We start from the raw sequence: 13,277 nt of genomic DNA on the forward strand, positions 1-13,277 counted from the left end.
AACAGCATGTGGCTCCTGCCTGTGTACCCGCAATGGGTACCTCAACCTTAACAACACCGCCGACAAAGTGGGGTGAGAAGGGAGCATGCTGGGGGCCCTGTTATGGGCCCTCTTTTCTTCCATCCGACCTAGTCAGCAGCTGCTGCTGACTAAGCTGTGGAGCTATGCGTGGATGTCAGCCTCCTTCGCACAAAGCATAAAAACTGAGGAGCCCGTGAGGCACGGGGGGTGTATAGGTAGAAGGGGAGGGGCTTTACACTTTTAGTGTAATACTTTGTGTGGCCTCCGGAGGCATAGCTATACACCCAAGTGTCTGGGTCTCCCAATGGAGCGACAAAGAAAAACTGCATTAAACAACGCCCAGGGTGCACAAAGCACCTCATTAGCATAATTGTAAATAGAACAACTTGGGTACAAAGGGTGAAATTTTTCATTAAAGTAATGTCTCTTACAAGTTGCTGTGCTTGGTTGAACTACGTATGTGCTGTATGTCAAAACAAAAAGCATTTCAATACATCTCTGGAGGCCTTAGGCCCTGTGCGCACACTGCGTTTTTACCCGCGTTTTTTGTGCATTTTTGCTGCAGAAATTTCTTGACAAAATGGTTGTAACCTTTCTGCAGACATTCCCCAGCAACACCTATGGAAGAAAAAAAAAGTAGCTGTGCGCACACTGCGTTTTTTTCTCAAAAATATTCTTTTTGCAGAATTTCTTGAGAAAAAGAATGAGCACGTCACTACTTTTCTGCAGGTACTTGCGTTTTTTGCCATAGATAAAATGGTAAATAAATGCAGGGACCAACCTGCGGAAAAAAACGCATCAAAAACGCGTAAAAAACGCATACATTATTGGTGCGTATTTTGACCGCAAGTGCGCTAATCTTTCAGACTCAAGAAATTTCTTGAGAAAAATCCTTTTTCTAGTGCGCACAGGGCCTTACAGCTTTTGCCAACGTGATCACCGAAAGAATGCCTTGAGACATCTGTGATCAATTGATGCCTTTTGACTTATCAAATCACTAATGATTATGACATTGTAAGGCTATGTGCCCACGTAGCGTATTTTCATGCGCTTTGCATGCAGTCCCCGCTCTGTCTATGGGAGAGGCTGCATCCAGAGCGCATGAAATCGGCTTTTCATTACGGACTGTTTCTGCAGCGATTTGAAGCGCACATGTGCTGTTCAAATCGCTGCAGAAATCTCTGCAGGGACAGAACGCAACGCGGGCACATAGCCTAAGTGTTAAATGGTTTGGATCAAAAATTCCAACTCTTCCAACCATCCAAATCTCCAGGCACTACAGCTATTCCCGTGTTTACAACACAAGGTACTACATACGGGGCCAACTTCTGATACTCTGTGCCTATCCCATGCTGTAGAAGCAAAGTTGCATCTGTTAACAACCTGGGAGAGCATACAGCTCGGGTCAGCAGCTCAGTCATGCTACTGGTCTGAGGTGACATCTTTAAAGATTTTCTAAATATATGGCACTGAGACAAAGTGGTACCAAAGGGGGAAAAAAAGGGATTCAAAAATTGAAGTCTACTCAAGCAGTGGTAAATGAAAACACTGAAAATATTTTTTGAAACACTTATGGTTTTGTTGGTGCCCTACTTCAGCAAGGTAAGCGTCTGAGGATGCTCATTCAGATTAAGTGTATTGTGTGGCAGAGACAAATCGGGGCTCTGAGCAACAATACATGCCGCCGGCCAATCAGAGGCAGGTGTGTCCATGGATGGAGGAGCATGATAGGGACATTGTGCATCATGCATGTACGCCGAGGCAAGCTGCCGGCTCCTGCACAAGCTATAGAAGAGAATGCCACATGGCGGGGGAGAGAGGGAAGGTGAATAGAATGTTTTTGTATTGCTTTTTTTCTATAATGCATAAAGAACAATGCCAGAATGTGGGTGATTATATAACAGGAAGGGCCGAGCCAGGATGTGGGGACATATCTACCAGAATGGGCCCGCACACACCAGGAAGAGGAGCATGTATACCTGGAAGAGGCCCAGGAATAGGGGAGATATATATCAGGATGACTTGGAAGGAGCACATATATGCTTGGAAGAGGCCCATGATGAGACATATATACCAGGATGGGGGGACATATATACCTGGAAGGAGCCCAGGATGGGGGATACATATATACCAGGAGAAGGGATATATAACCAGAAGTAGCACATATATACCTGGAAGAGGTCCAGAATGACCAGTATATAAACCAAGATGGGCCCAGAATAGGGCACATGTATTACAGGAAGGGGCATAAGGGACATGTATAACAAAACACTGCTACAAAATAAGGGGGAAAGAGAATATGTCGTTATAGGATTTAGAACACTACAAGGGCCCATATATCTCACCAACATTCAGTGGGGGCCCGATCCAAATTTTGCACCAGAGCCCATCAGACTCTAGTTATGCCAATTGTGCCTCTTGTAAAGCTTGAATATATGTGGTATAATTAAAAGGAAGGTAATGTAACACCAAAGACAAGTACAAGTACATGCAACATGATTCCTTCTTTCTACAGAGTGAAAGAACATCACAATTAGAGATGAGCGAACCTGCGGATCGGGTGCGTGAACAGACTTCCAAAAAAATAAACTTCAGGTTTGAAGTTTGAATGAGGTACCAGTGCAAACCACTGAAGCGAGCAGCGCTGTGCATGGGTATGAGTGGTGCTCAGCCCCGTGCGGTGTATGAAAGGCGCACACTGGGGGTAAAATCAGTGTGATAAAATGTAGTGTGCACACACACACACACAAAAAAAAATAAATATATAATAATTATAAACCCTGCCCCAGAAGTGTTCTGCTTATGGATGGCTGCATGTGGGCAGAGACACAAGCTGCCCAATTACTGACTTCCATTGAGGGTCAGTCCAAGTTGGGGGGTCACAAACCGACCTTTACCTATGGAGTGAATGTACCTGGCGAACTGAACCTCCAAAGGTTCGCTCATCTCTAGAAACAATAAGTAGGAATACTGATATACTTACATTTTCCACGTTGATATTAGACTTTGCACTCGTCTCCATAAATTTGATTCCATATTCAAGAGCCAACTTAAAAAAAAAGACAACATACAGATGAAGTATGCTAGCCTTGTATATAAGGTTCACAATAGCTGTACAGCACCCAGTCAACCATTTAAAGGGGAAGTGGGGTTTTTTTTTCCCTTTGGGGGGGGTTATGCAAATTAACTGAATTTGCTGGTATATATTTCCCTATAAACAGGGACTTGCATCCATTTTCATCTAGTGTGTCACTACATGACACACAAACGAAATACAACAGACAAAGGGAATATAAGATTAGGCAGGATCTCTTGTGCTGTAGCTGTACAAGCTGTGGACTGTGCATGCTCCTTGGTGTGCAAGGTTCCTGGCCTTAACATTATTTCAAGGGGTCCAGTATGCTGATCTGCTCCGCTGTGCCACCTCGGGCTTATAATACCAAAGTAATATAGCATTGGCTTTTCACAAAGTACAGACTTGCCATCATTAAAGAGGACAGCTGTGGTGATATTAGAACAAATGGGCGGATGCTGCAATGTCAGAAGAAGGAAGTCCTCCTCCATCCATTTGCACAGAGAAAAGAAGGGTAGAGGTATATCTGGGAACTAGACAAAGTAGAGCCTTAAAGGGAGCCTGTCAGGTGCAATATACACCCAGATCCACGAGCAGTTCTCCGTGTATACTGCTAATCCCTGCCTAACTGTCCCTGTATACACTAGCATAGATAAAGAGATCTTTAGAAAAAGTATTTCTAAAGATCCTTTATAATATGTTAATGAGACCAGTGACTAGTCGCAAGGGCATTACTTCCCTTGGCTAGTCCACCCCCTTAGCATGCAAGCACGCTCACAGGGGTATACTCACATGCTCTTCAATGCAAAATATTATATTATTATTAATAATAATAATAATCATCATCATTTAAATAGCGCTATTAATTCCACAGCACTTTGCATACATTGGCAACACTGTCCACATAGGGAATTTAGATTGTGAGCCCCAATCAGTATGTTTTTTGAGTCCAGGGGTGACGAACTTACCTGTGTTCACTAATCTGAATGCCGGGCACTTCCAGTCATGCGCAGTAGACCTCTCTGAAGCTGGGACACATACACCCAGCTTCATACTGCGCATGACCGGAAGTGCCCGGCATTCAGATCAGCGTTCACAGTGGACACAAGTACACGCGGCACCACTAGTGACGCTGCATTGAATAGCATGTTAGCACACCCCTGTGGGCTTACTAACAAGCTAAAAAGACGAAATGAGCGCAGGAACTAACGCCCTTGGGACTAGTCCCTGGCCTCATTAGCATACGATAAAAGATCTGTAGAAATACTTCTTCTAAAGATCTCTTTATCTATGCTAGTGTATACAGGGACGGTTAGGCAGGGATTAGCAATATACACCCAGAACTGCTCGTGGACCTGGCTGTATATTGCACCTGACAGGCTCTCTAACACATTTGCAGGATGCGTTACATCATATTGACACTAAGGTGTGTCCTTAAATTTTATAGAAAGAAAAAAATAATTACATTTTTACCACTAAAATGTTGTTCTAGCTCCAGATTTCCAAATCATAACGTGTTAAACAATTTCTCCTGAATGTGGCAGTACCCCACATGTGAATGTATAACACTGTTTGGCACAAAGTTTCCTACAATAGTTTGCGGACTCCATTTGCAGAGCCTCTAAGTGCCAGAACAGCAGAAACCGCCTCAAGTGACCACATTTGAAAACTGACCATTTTGTCTCTGGAAAAAACACCCATGGAGTCAAATGCGGAGAATGTTGCAGAATTAAAAATTGCAAATAAGCCCTTGTAATGCCCGTGCATTGTAATGCTCATATATTGTGCTCAGCCCGTGCTTCTGGAGACATTTCCCCTGTAAATGAAGTGCGTCTCTTCACTACAAAATGCCAACGTTAACTGTGGTTTAGGCACATTGTGGTGCTCAGAAGGGAGAGGGCCATTTGGATTTGGGAGCCATAACATTTTTCCAGAGCCATTGTGCTAACAGTAAAAGGGAAGCCCCCTATATTTCCATTAACAGATGACGGACTTGAGTGGGGACACTTTATCAGTTGAGTTGAATGCTATCGGCAATTTGGGGTTCAGAACATTTTGGATGAGTTCACATTTATCTTGTGCTTTATGCTATGTCATGATTAAGAACGTGGCACACTCGAAATGCGTAGACCTGCTAGTGTCTGTCATTTTAATATAGTCTGCATTAATAAATGTGATGTGTTTACTAATTTGCTGTTAATTGCACTTTTTTGGATTGGCCTGTTTGTTCTGTGCACTACAACCAAAGAGGCATCCATCTATATTTGAAGCCTGTGAGCTGATTCATGCTTTTCTTGTGTTTTTCTTCTCTATGCTAAGCACCTACATTAGGTTTTCCAACAACATTTACGAAAAACGTGATACGGGTGAAACACCCCCAACAGATCCATTCACTATAATGAGTTACTCCACACTCCGTTTGAACTCTGTTCAACGTTGTCCTTTTCAAAAGGTGCACAAAACTGGTGTGGACTCTGGTTTTTATCTGCCAAGAGAATCATGTGAGGGCTTGTTTTTTGTGGGATGTTTTTATTAGTACCATTTTGGGCCACAATTTTTGAAAGGCAAAAATCAAGAAAGAACAGCAATTCAGGAATTTATTTTTTGTTAATGCTGTTCAGTGTCGTAAATGTGATAAGAAATCTTTATTCTTTGGGTCAGTACGATTACAGTGATACCACATTTATATTGTTCTTTTTACATTTTAAAAATAGTGTTTGCACAGTTGTATACTGAGAGCTATAGCTTTTTTTATTTTTTGGCTAACGGAGCTGTATGGTAGTTTATTTTTTTGGCAGAACAAAATTATTTTTCCGCTATACCATTTTTTATTTACAGATGTTTTTCTCATTGCGTTTTATTCCATTTTTTTGGTCAGCTGTATAATGAAAAAGACAATTTTTGCTACTTTTTATTTTCTTGTGGTATTCACTGAAAGGGATAACTGTTACAGATCAGGTTGTCTCAAACACGGCGATACCAAATGTGTGTACTTTTATACTTTTGTTTTTAAATAAATATACAGAATTTATGTTTTTTATTTTTTTTATTCTTTATTTTGAGGCTTTTTTTAATGTGTACAATGTTTTTCACTTTTTTTTTTTTTTTACTTTCTCCCTATATGAGACTTCAACTTTTATTACTCTGATTGCTGGTATAATCCATTGCAATGTGACAAATGTAGAATTGGTGGAGGAAGGTTGAACTAGATGGACTTAGGTCTTTTTCACCCTATATAACAAGCATTGTAATGGGTCATACCTGTCAGTGCTGCACTGTCAAAACGCTTGTTAGTCCATGCTGCTGGCATGGTCTAACAGGCTTGCTGTAGCCAGGTAATTTGGAAGTCGTAATTTGACCTGGTTTACCTTGGCAACGAACAGGACCCAGTGATAACACGTCATGGGGTTCCCGAGCATGTACCTTCTCCCAACCCCCTAAATGCTGTAATCGCTATTCATCGCAGCATTTAGGAAGTTAAACAGCCAGAGACGGTGTGGGCACTTTCCTGGCTGTGACAGCTGGAGCTCTGCTATCACATACACCAAGCTCCCAGTGGCAATTTACGCACGCACAACTCCTGTGCATGCGCGATCACCATTACATAAGTTTATATCATAAGTCATGAACCCCTATATGACCAGGACGTAAACTTACATTAAAGATCGTGAAGGGTTTAATGATGTTATACAAGTAGTAGGGGATTGTCACTGTACCAGTCAAAGTGTAGCCCAGTTCTGTATGGATTAGATACACTTGCTCACACTGTAACATCACCACCACCAAAGGCTCATCTGGTGACAACAGTGTCTGATACACAGCACTATCATTGATGTCTCCATCATTGTTCGTGGCCATCATTTCTGCTTAGAGTGAAATCAACTTTCAGCAGTGAACATCACTGAGGCCCACTGGTCCCACTTCCAGCGTAGATGCTCCCTGGCCCATGCAAGATGATGATGTATGAGCCTGGTGGGGTGGTCAGGTCATCTATAGCACGCAGACGACACTGATGTAAGCGGTTTAGAATTGTCTGACATGACACTTGGGTGCCTCTCATCTCCCTTTAACGTGCCTGGAGTTGTGTGGCATTCATCATCTGGTTACGAAGGACATTGTTCACAATGAAGCTGTACTCAGTGGGGGACGTGGCCAAAGGATATCCACTTTTATGCCTTTCTGTGACTCCTCCAGTCTCTCTGTATCTCTGATGCAACCCTGCTGATGACACTCTAAGCTCCGTAGCCACTTCCATCTGGTATTCATGTACCAAACACACTTAATTTTGCATTAAGCTCCTTGTTGGAGAACATCAAGTTGTGCAAGAAGTACTGAAATACTGAACAGTTGGACATGTGCATTCAAATGTTTAGACAGTCACATTAAGTCCACTTAAAAAGGTTAGAGGGCATTTTAGGAGCATCCTGAAATTCCACCAGAAAGCCAGATATCCCTAACGATTTGTGAGTAGTGTATACAATTCAGAAAATATGCTGCCATCTCTGTGTCAAAGCTCATTTAAAATGGACAGAGACAAAAACGAAAAAACTGTTCTGTAATCAGATGAATCAAAATCTGGAATTCCTAATGAAAATCATGGACCTTGTAGCCTGTAGATTTAAGAGAAGATGGACCATCCAACTAGAAATCAGTGCAAAATCCAAAGGGTAGGAGCATGGATTTATGCCTATGGCATGGGCAGCTGACACATCCTGAAAAGCACCAACATTGCTGAGCAATATGTAAACCTCTTAAAACAACACACATCCCTGGCCGAAAGTGTTGGCAGCCTTGAAATTGTTCCAGAAAATGACTGCAATTACACAAGTTTTGTTTTACACAAGTTTATTTCCTTTGTGTGTATTAGAACACCAGTAGAAAATAAATTAAAAAAAAAAAAAAAAAAATATATAGGTAAATTGGATATCATTTCACACAAATAACTACAGAAATGGGACGGACAAAGTTGTTGGCGCCTTCAATTTTGGTTGCACACCCTTTGGAATACATAACTGCAATCAATCACTTCCTAGATCCATCAACAAGCTTCTTACACCTCTCTCTGGAATTTTGGACTTTTCTTTTGCAAACTTCTCCAGGTCTCTCATATTTGAGGAGTGGCTTCTCCTAACAACAATTTTCAGATCTCTCCAAAGGTGTTCAATGGAATTAGATTCAGACTCATTGCTGTCACTTCAGAATTCTCCAGTGCTTTGTTTCCATCCATTTCTGGGTACTCCTCCTAGGATTTAAACCCAGCTGTCTGACACTGGGCAGTACATTTCGACCCAAAATCCTTTTCTAACCTTCAGATTCCACACAGTAAAGGCACCCAGTGCCAGAGGCAGCAAAACCACCACAAATCATCTTTGAACTTCCACCATATTTGACTGTAGGTACTGGGTTCTTTTCTTTGTAGGCCTCATTCCATTTTCGTTAAACGGTAAAATTAATGTGCTTTACCAAAAAGCTCTAACTTGGTCTCATTTGGTGACAAGACGCTTTCCCACAAAGATTTGGTTTACTTATGTACATTTTTAGCAAACTGCAGTCTAGCTTTTTAATGTCTTGGTGTCAGCAGTGGGATCCTCTTGGGTCTCTTTTCTTAGCATTTCATTTAAATGTCAATGGATAGTTCACACTGACACTGATATATACTGAGCCTGCAGGACAGCTTAAAATTTTTGGAACTTGATTGGGGCTTCTTATCCACGATCCGGACTATCCTGCATTGCGACCTTTCATCAATTTTTCTCTGCCGTCCATGTCTAGTGAGATTTGCTACAGTGCCATGGGTTATAAACTTCTTGATTAAGTTGCGTACCACAGATAAAGGAACATCAATATCTGGATGAATTTGTAACCTAGAGATTCTTGTTATTTTTCAGCAATTTTGGTTCTCAAGTCCTCAGACAGTGCTCTTCTCCTCTTTCTATTATCCATGCTTAGTGTGGCACAACAGACACACAACACAAAGATTGGGTAACTTTTCCCCTTTTTATCTGGCTTCAGGTGTGATTTTCCTATTGCTCACACCTCTTACTTGCCACAGGAGAGTTTGACTAAGCATCACATGCTTGAAACAAAGTGGTTTACCCACAATTTTGGAAATGTGACAACAATTTTGGGGTTTTGAGGTAAATTATGTCCAATTTGCCTTTTATACTTTAGTATTTTCTGCATCGTTCCAACACACACAAAGAAAATAAACATGTATATAACAAAACATGTGCAACTGAAATAATTTTCTTTGAGATATACCGTATTTTTCGGACTATAACACGCACCGGACCATGAGACGTACCGGAACATAATACGCACCCTGGTTTTAGAGGAGGAAAATAGGAAAATAAAATTTTAAGCAAAAAATGTGGTTATGACACGTTATGGGGCGAGGACCTGCTGCTGAGACTGTTATGGGGATAATGTCCCCAAATTCTCTACTAAGGTACCCCATCCTGGTAATGATCCTCCTGCCTTGTATATGATCCCCATCCTTTTATTATATATGTCCCTCATCCTGGTATAGCCCCCATCCTGATAAATACCCCCATCCTGCTATATACCCCCATCCTGCTATATACCTCCAGCCAGCTCATAATATACACCCATTCTGCTATATACCCCCATCCTGCTCATAATATAACCCCATCCTGGTCATACTATACCCCCATCCTGGTATATGCCCTCATTCTGCTATATACCCCATCCTGCTATATGGCCTGCATGCTGTGGCACAGAAAAAAAATAAACGTTTATATTCACCTTTCCTCACTCCCAGCAGCATAAATCATCTTCCTCTCTGCATCAGCAGCAGTACCGCTGACCTGTGTGGAGCCGTTCCCCTGCAGCATCGCTCGTCCTCCTGTATGCTAGCCCGCTGATGTGTGTAGAGACTAGCGGTGCATGCAGGGATGACGTCATCGCTGTCCTCACCACTCTCTACACAATCAGCTGGCCGGCAGACAGGAGGACATCGCAATGCTGCAGGGACCGGTGAGTATAGTGCACTTATTCACTGCCCCCCGTGCTGATGATGATGCGCGGGGGGGAAGTGAATATAGCCGCACATGATCACTCCAGGCTGTAGTTGCCAGGGGTGAACATTCGGGCCGGCTGTTAATTATGTGCATATCCCCCACCCAATCATCCCGCCCACCTGTCAGCGCAGGCTTCAGCACTGAGGGATGATGGGCGGGAGGATGGGCGTGCATATGAAATGAGCAGGCCCACGTGGTCACGGCATGCGCTGCTACAGCCTGCTCCTGCCTCTGATGACCCGCTCCACCACAGCACCCTCATTCCCTGCAGCCATTACCTACATTCAGACTATAAGACGCACCCCCCACTTTCCCCCAACATTTGAGGGAAAAAAGTGAGTCTTATAGTCCGAAAAATACGGTACTTCATTTTCTGGACAAATTTCAAGGGTGTCAACACTTTCGGCCATGACTGGCTCCCATTCAGACATCTATTTCAGGGAAGGCATTGCGTATTTCAGCATGCAATGCTAAACCAAATACTGCACCCATTGCAACAGCATGAATTGCAGAACAAGCGTTTTGGTGATGAATTGGCATCCTACTGTCCAGACATTTCACCATTAGAAAACAATTGGCACATTAGGAAATTAAAAAATCCAGCAAAAAAGCCCCAGAAACGTGGAGCACAAGAATGGGACAACATTGCTATCCCAAAACTCCAGCCATTGGTCTCGCTTCCCAGACATTGACAGACTGTTGTAAAAATAAGAAGGGATGCTACACAATGCTGGACCCAGCCATGTCCGCAGTGTTTTTGAGCTGCGTTGTTGCCATCAATTTCTAAAGGAGTTACTTTTTTCAAATGAAATGGAAAAGTATCTAACGTTCTTCTGATGCGTTTCCACGTTCTGTTGTACCTATAACAGCTAGATGAGATATCCAAATCCTTGCATTCTTGTTTTCCGCACATATTACATAGCGCGCTCACTTTTTGGGAATTGGGGCTATAGAATGAATACATTACTTTCCTTTTGCCTTCGAGATACTCTACAAGAGAGGTTTCCAGTGCTCTCCTACCTTCTCCCCTTTCTCCTTGGAAACCTGTCGTTTGTCGTTGACATCACATTTGTTGCCAAGAATCATTTTTTCCACGTCAGCCGATGCATGCTGTAAGGTAACACATCAACCATTACATTATATTCGATACAATTTCCAGAGGACTTATGGATATTGTACTTCTAGTGAATGTATAAGCATTAGTAGGAAAAATACTGCCATACAGTGCGTAAATAATGTGGCATTAAAACAATACTCCCTTAAAAAGGTATTCACATATTTTCTACACATTAAAATCACATATTTCTATTCTCTCTTATTTTTATTTTCTGAAATCAGATAAAACTTACAGCAGCCACATGGACATAGGAAACAATACGAGCTCATTAACTTCTTTAAGAAAAAGTAATAAAAAAAAGTAAATAAATAAAATCACTAAAAAATACATACCTCTTCAATATTTCGTATCCAGTTCTTTATATTGTCAAAAGATTTTTCATTGGTGATATCATATACCAACATAATACCCTTAAGCAAAAGGAAAAGAAAAAAAAAAAAAAAAAAGAAGAAAAACGGTTATAATGAGTAAAGACATGCAGGATTTCAGTAATTTTGTATACATCAATAAAAACTTACAGACGTTTTCTTAAAGCACCACTCCCGCACTTTTTTTATTGCACTGTTGGAGTGGTGCTTTAAATCTAAGTCCCCTGCCCCTGAGTGATACTCACCTACTGCCGTCTTTTGTTTCCAGTGTTGCTCCGGTCGGTCTCCTGTGATTTGTGACCTGCTGGTAGCTCCGGCATTTCATGGAGCGCGTCGGATGTCACAATTCAATGCAACTCTATGAGGGTCTCATTCTGGCTTTCATAGACTTGCAATGAGCGCTTGTGATGTAAGTTCTGACTTTCAGCCAGTCAGAAGTTATGGGCACAAGTTGGAGCTGCGGGTCCGCAGCGATGCCGAAAAAGGATGAAACTGCCAGAGGCTAAGTATAGGGCCTCGGCTCCACTTGCATTTTACATGTACAAGTGCAATCTGATGAAACATCGGAATGCCCTCAGTCCAGTGTAAAACTATGGGGCAGTGTCCATCTGCAATTCTTTTCTCATGCCATATTGGCCTGGGAAAAGAATAACAGCATGCTGCATTTGGTAGCGAGTCTTGCATTACATGCGCCCATACAAGTGTATGGGACAGTGTGAAACATCGCACTGCACTCGCATGTCATCCGACTGCAGTGCGTTACACACAGAGAGACAGTCAGCGGAGAAGATGGAGAAAGTGTTCCCTCCCTCCTCTCCACAGCTGTGACTCGATCTCAGCAGAGTCTGAGCCGAGGGTCATTAGCATATATCATCCGACGCTATCGCATTGTAAGAGACATGCAAGTGCAGTCGAGACCTAAGAACGAGGGAAGGGAGCTGGATTTAAAGTACCACTCCCAGGACTCTTGAGTAGTGCTTTAAGCCACCTTTAGTTCACCTGGTAACATCACTCAGTCCAAAAGAAAGATTAAATGGTTGCACAAAAAAGAATGATAATGGAGAATATCTTCATAAGAAATATTACAGAACGTTTCCATCTGCATTGTATGACTGCTGGATCAAAAAAAAAAAAAAAGGTACCCTTGAAAACACCAACTTGTCCTGCAAAAAAAACAAGCCACAACACAGCTCCATCAGAAAAAAATAAAAATAAAAAAATAGCTATAGCTCTCAGAATACAGCAATGCAAAAACAATTATTTTTTCTATAAAATTGTTTTTATTGTGTAAAAATGCCAAAAAAAAAGGGGGCGCAGTTTGTAAATTGATGACTTATGGGGGAACTTTGCTGTTCAGGAATCTCAAGGGTCTGTCAATGTGACATGGCACCCACACACCATTCCAGCAAATCTGCACCATAATATGGCGCTCCTTCCCTTTTGAGCTTTGTATTGGGTCTCAAAAGTAGTTTCCGACCACATGTGGGGTACTGGCAAAATACAAGAGAAATTGCATGGTCCACTTACTCTGGTTACGTAGGTGGAAAAAAAAGACCTTCAACCTTCCTCCACCAATTATACCAGCTACCCATGTTAAAAAAAAAAAAAAAGGGGCTAAAGCAACATTTTTGTGAGAAAACTATTTTTTTTTTTAATTT

The 13,277-nt window shown here is 42.0% G+C and overlaps 1 protein-coding gene across 1 annotated transcript in view; it reads right to left on the bottom strand.

The window, feature by feature from the left end:
• RAB8A (RAB8A, member RAS oncogene family) overlaps positions 1 to 13,277 on the bottom strand; it is a 65,303-nt gene that overhangs the window by 19,146 nt on the left and 32,880 nt on the right. The window contains exons 4-6 of the mRNA XM_075337838.1: positions 11,584 to 11,661; positions 11,155 to 11,244; positions 3,005 to 3,070 (exon numbers count right to left, since the gene is read on the bottom strand). Of these exons, the coding sequence (XP_075193953.1) occupies positions 3,005 to 3,070; positions 11,155 to 11,244; positions 11,584 to 11,661 (234 nt within the window). The remainder of the gene's footprint in view (positions 1 to 3,004; positions 3,071 to 11,154; positions 11,245 to 11,583; positions 11,662 to 13,277) is intronic.

Source organism: Anomaloglossus baeobatrachus, chromosome 1 (genome assembly GCF_048569485.1).
Source record: "Anomaloglossus baeobatrachus isolate aAnoBae1 chromosome 1, aAnoBae1.hap1, whole genome shotgun sequence".
NCBI lineage: Eukaryota > Metazoa > Chordata > Amphibia > Anura > Aromobatidae > Anomaloglossus > Anomaloglossus baeobatrachus.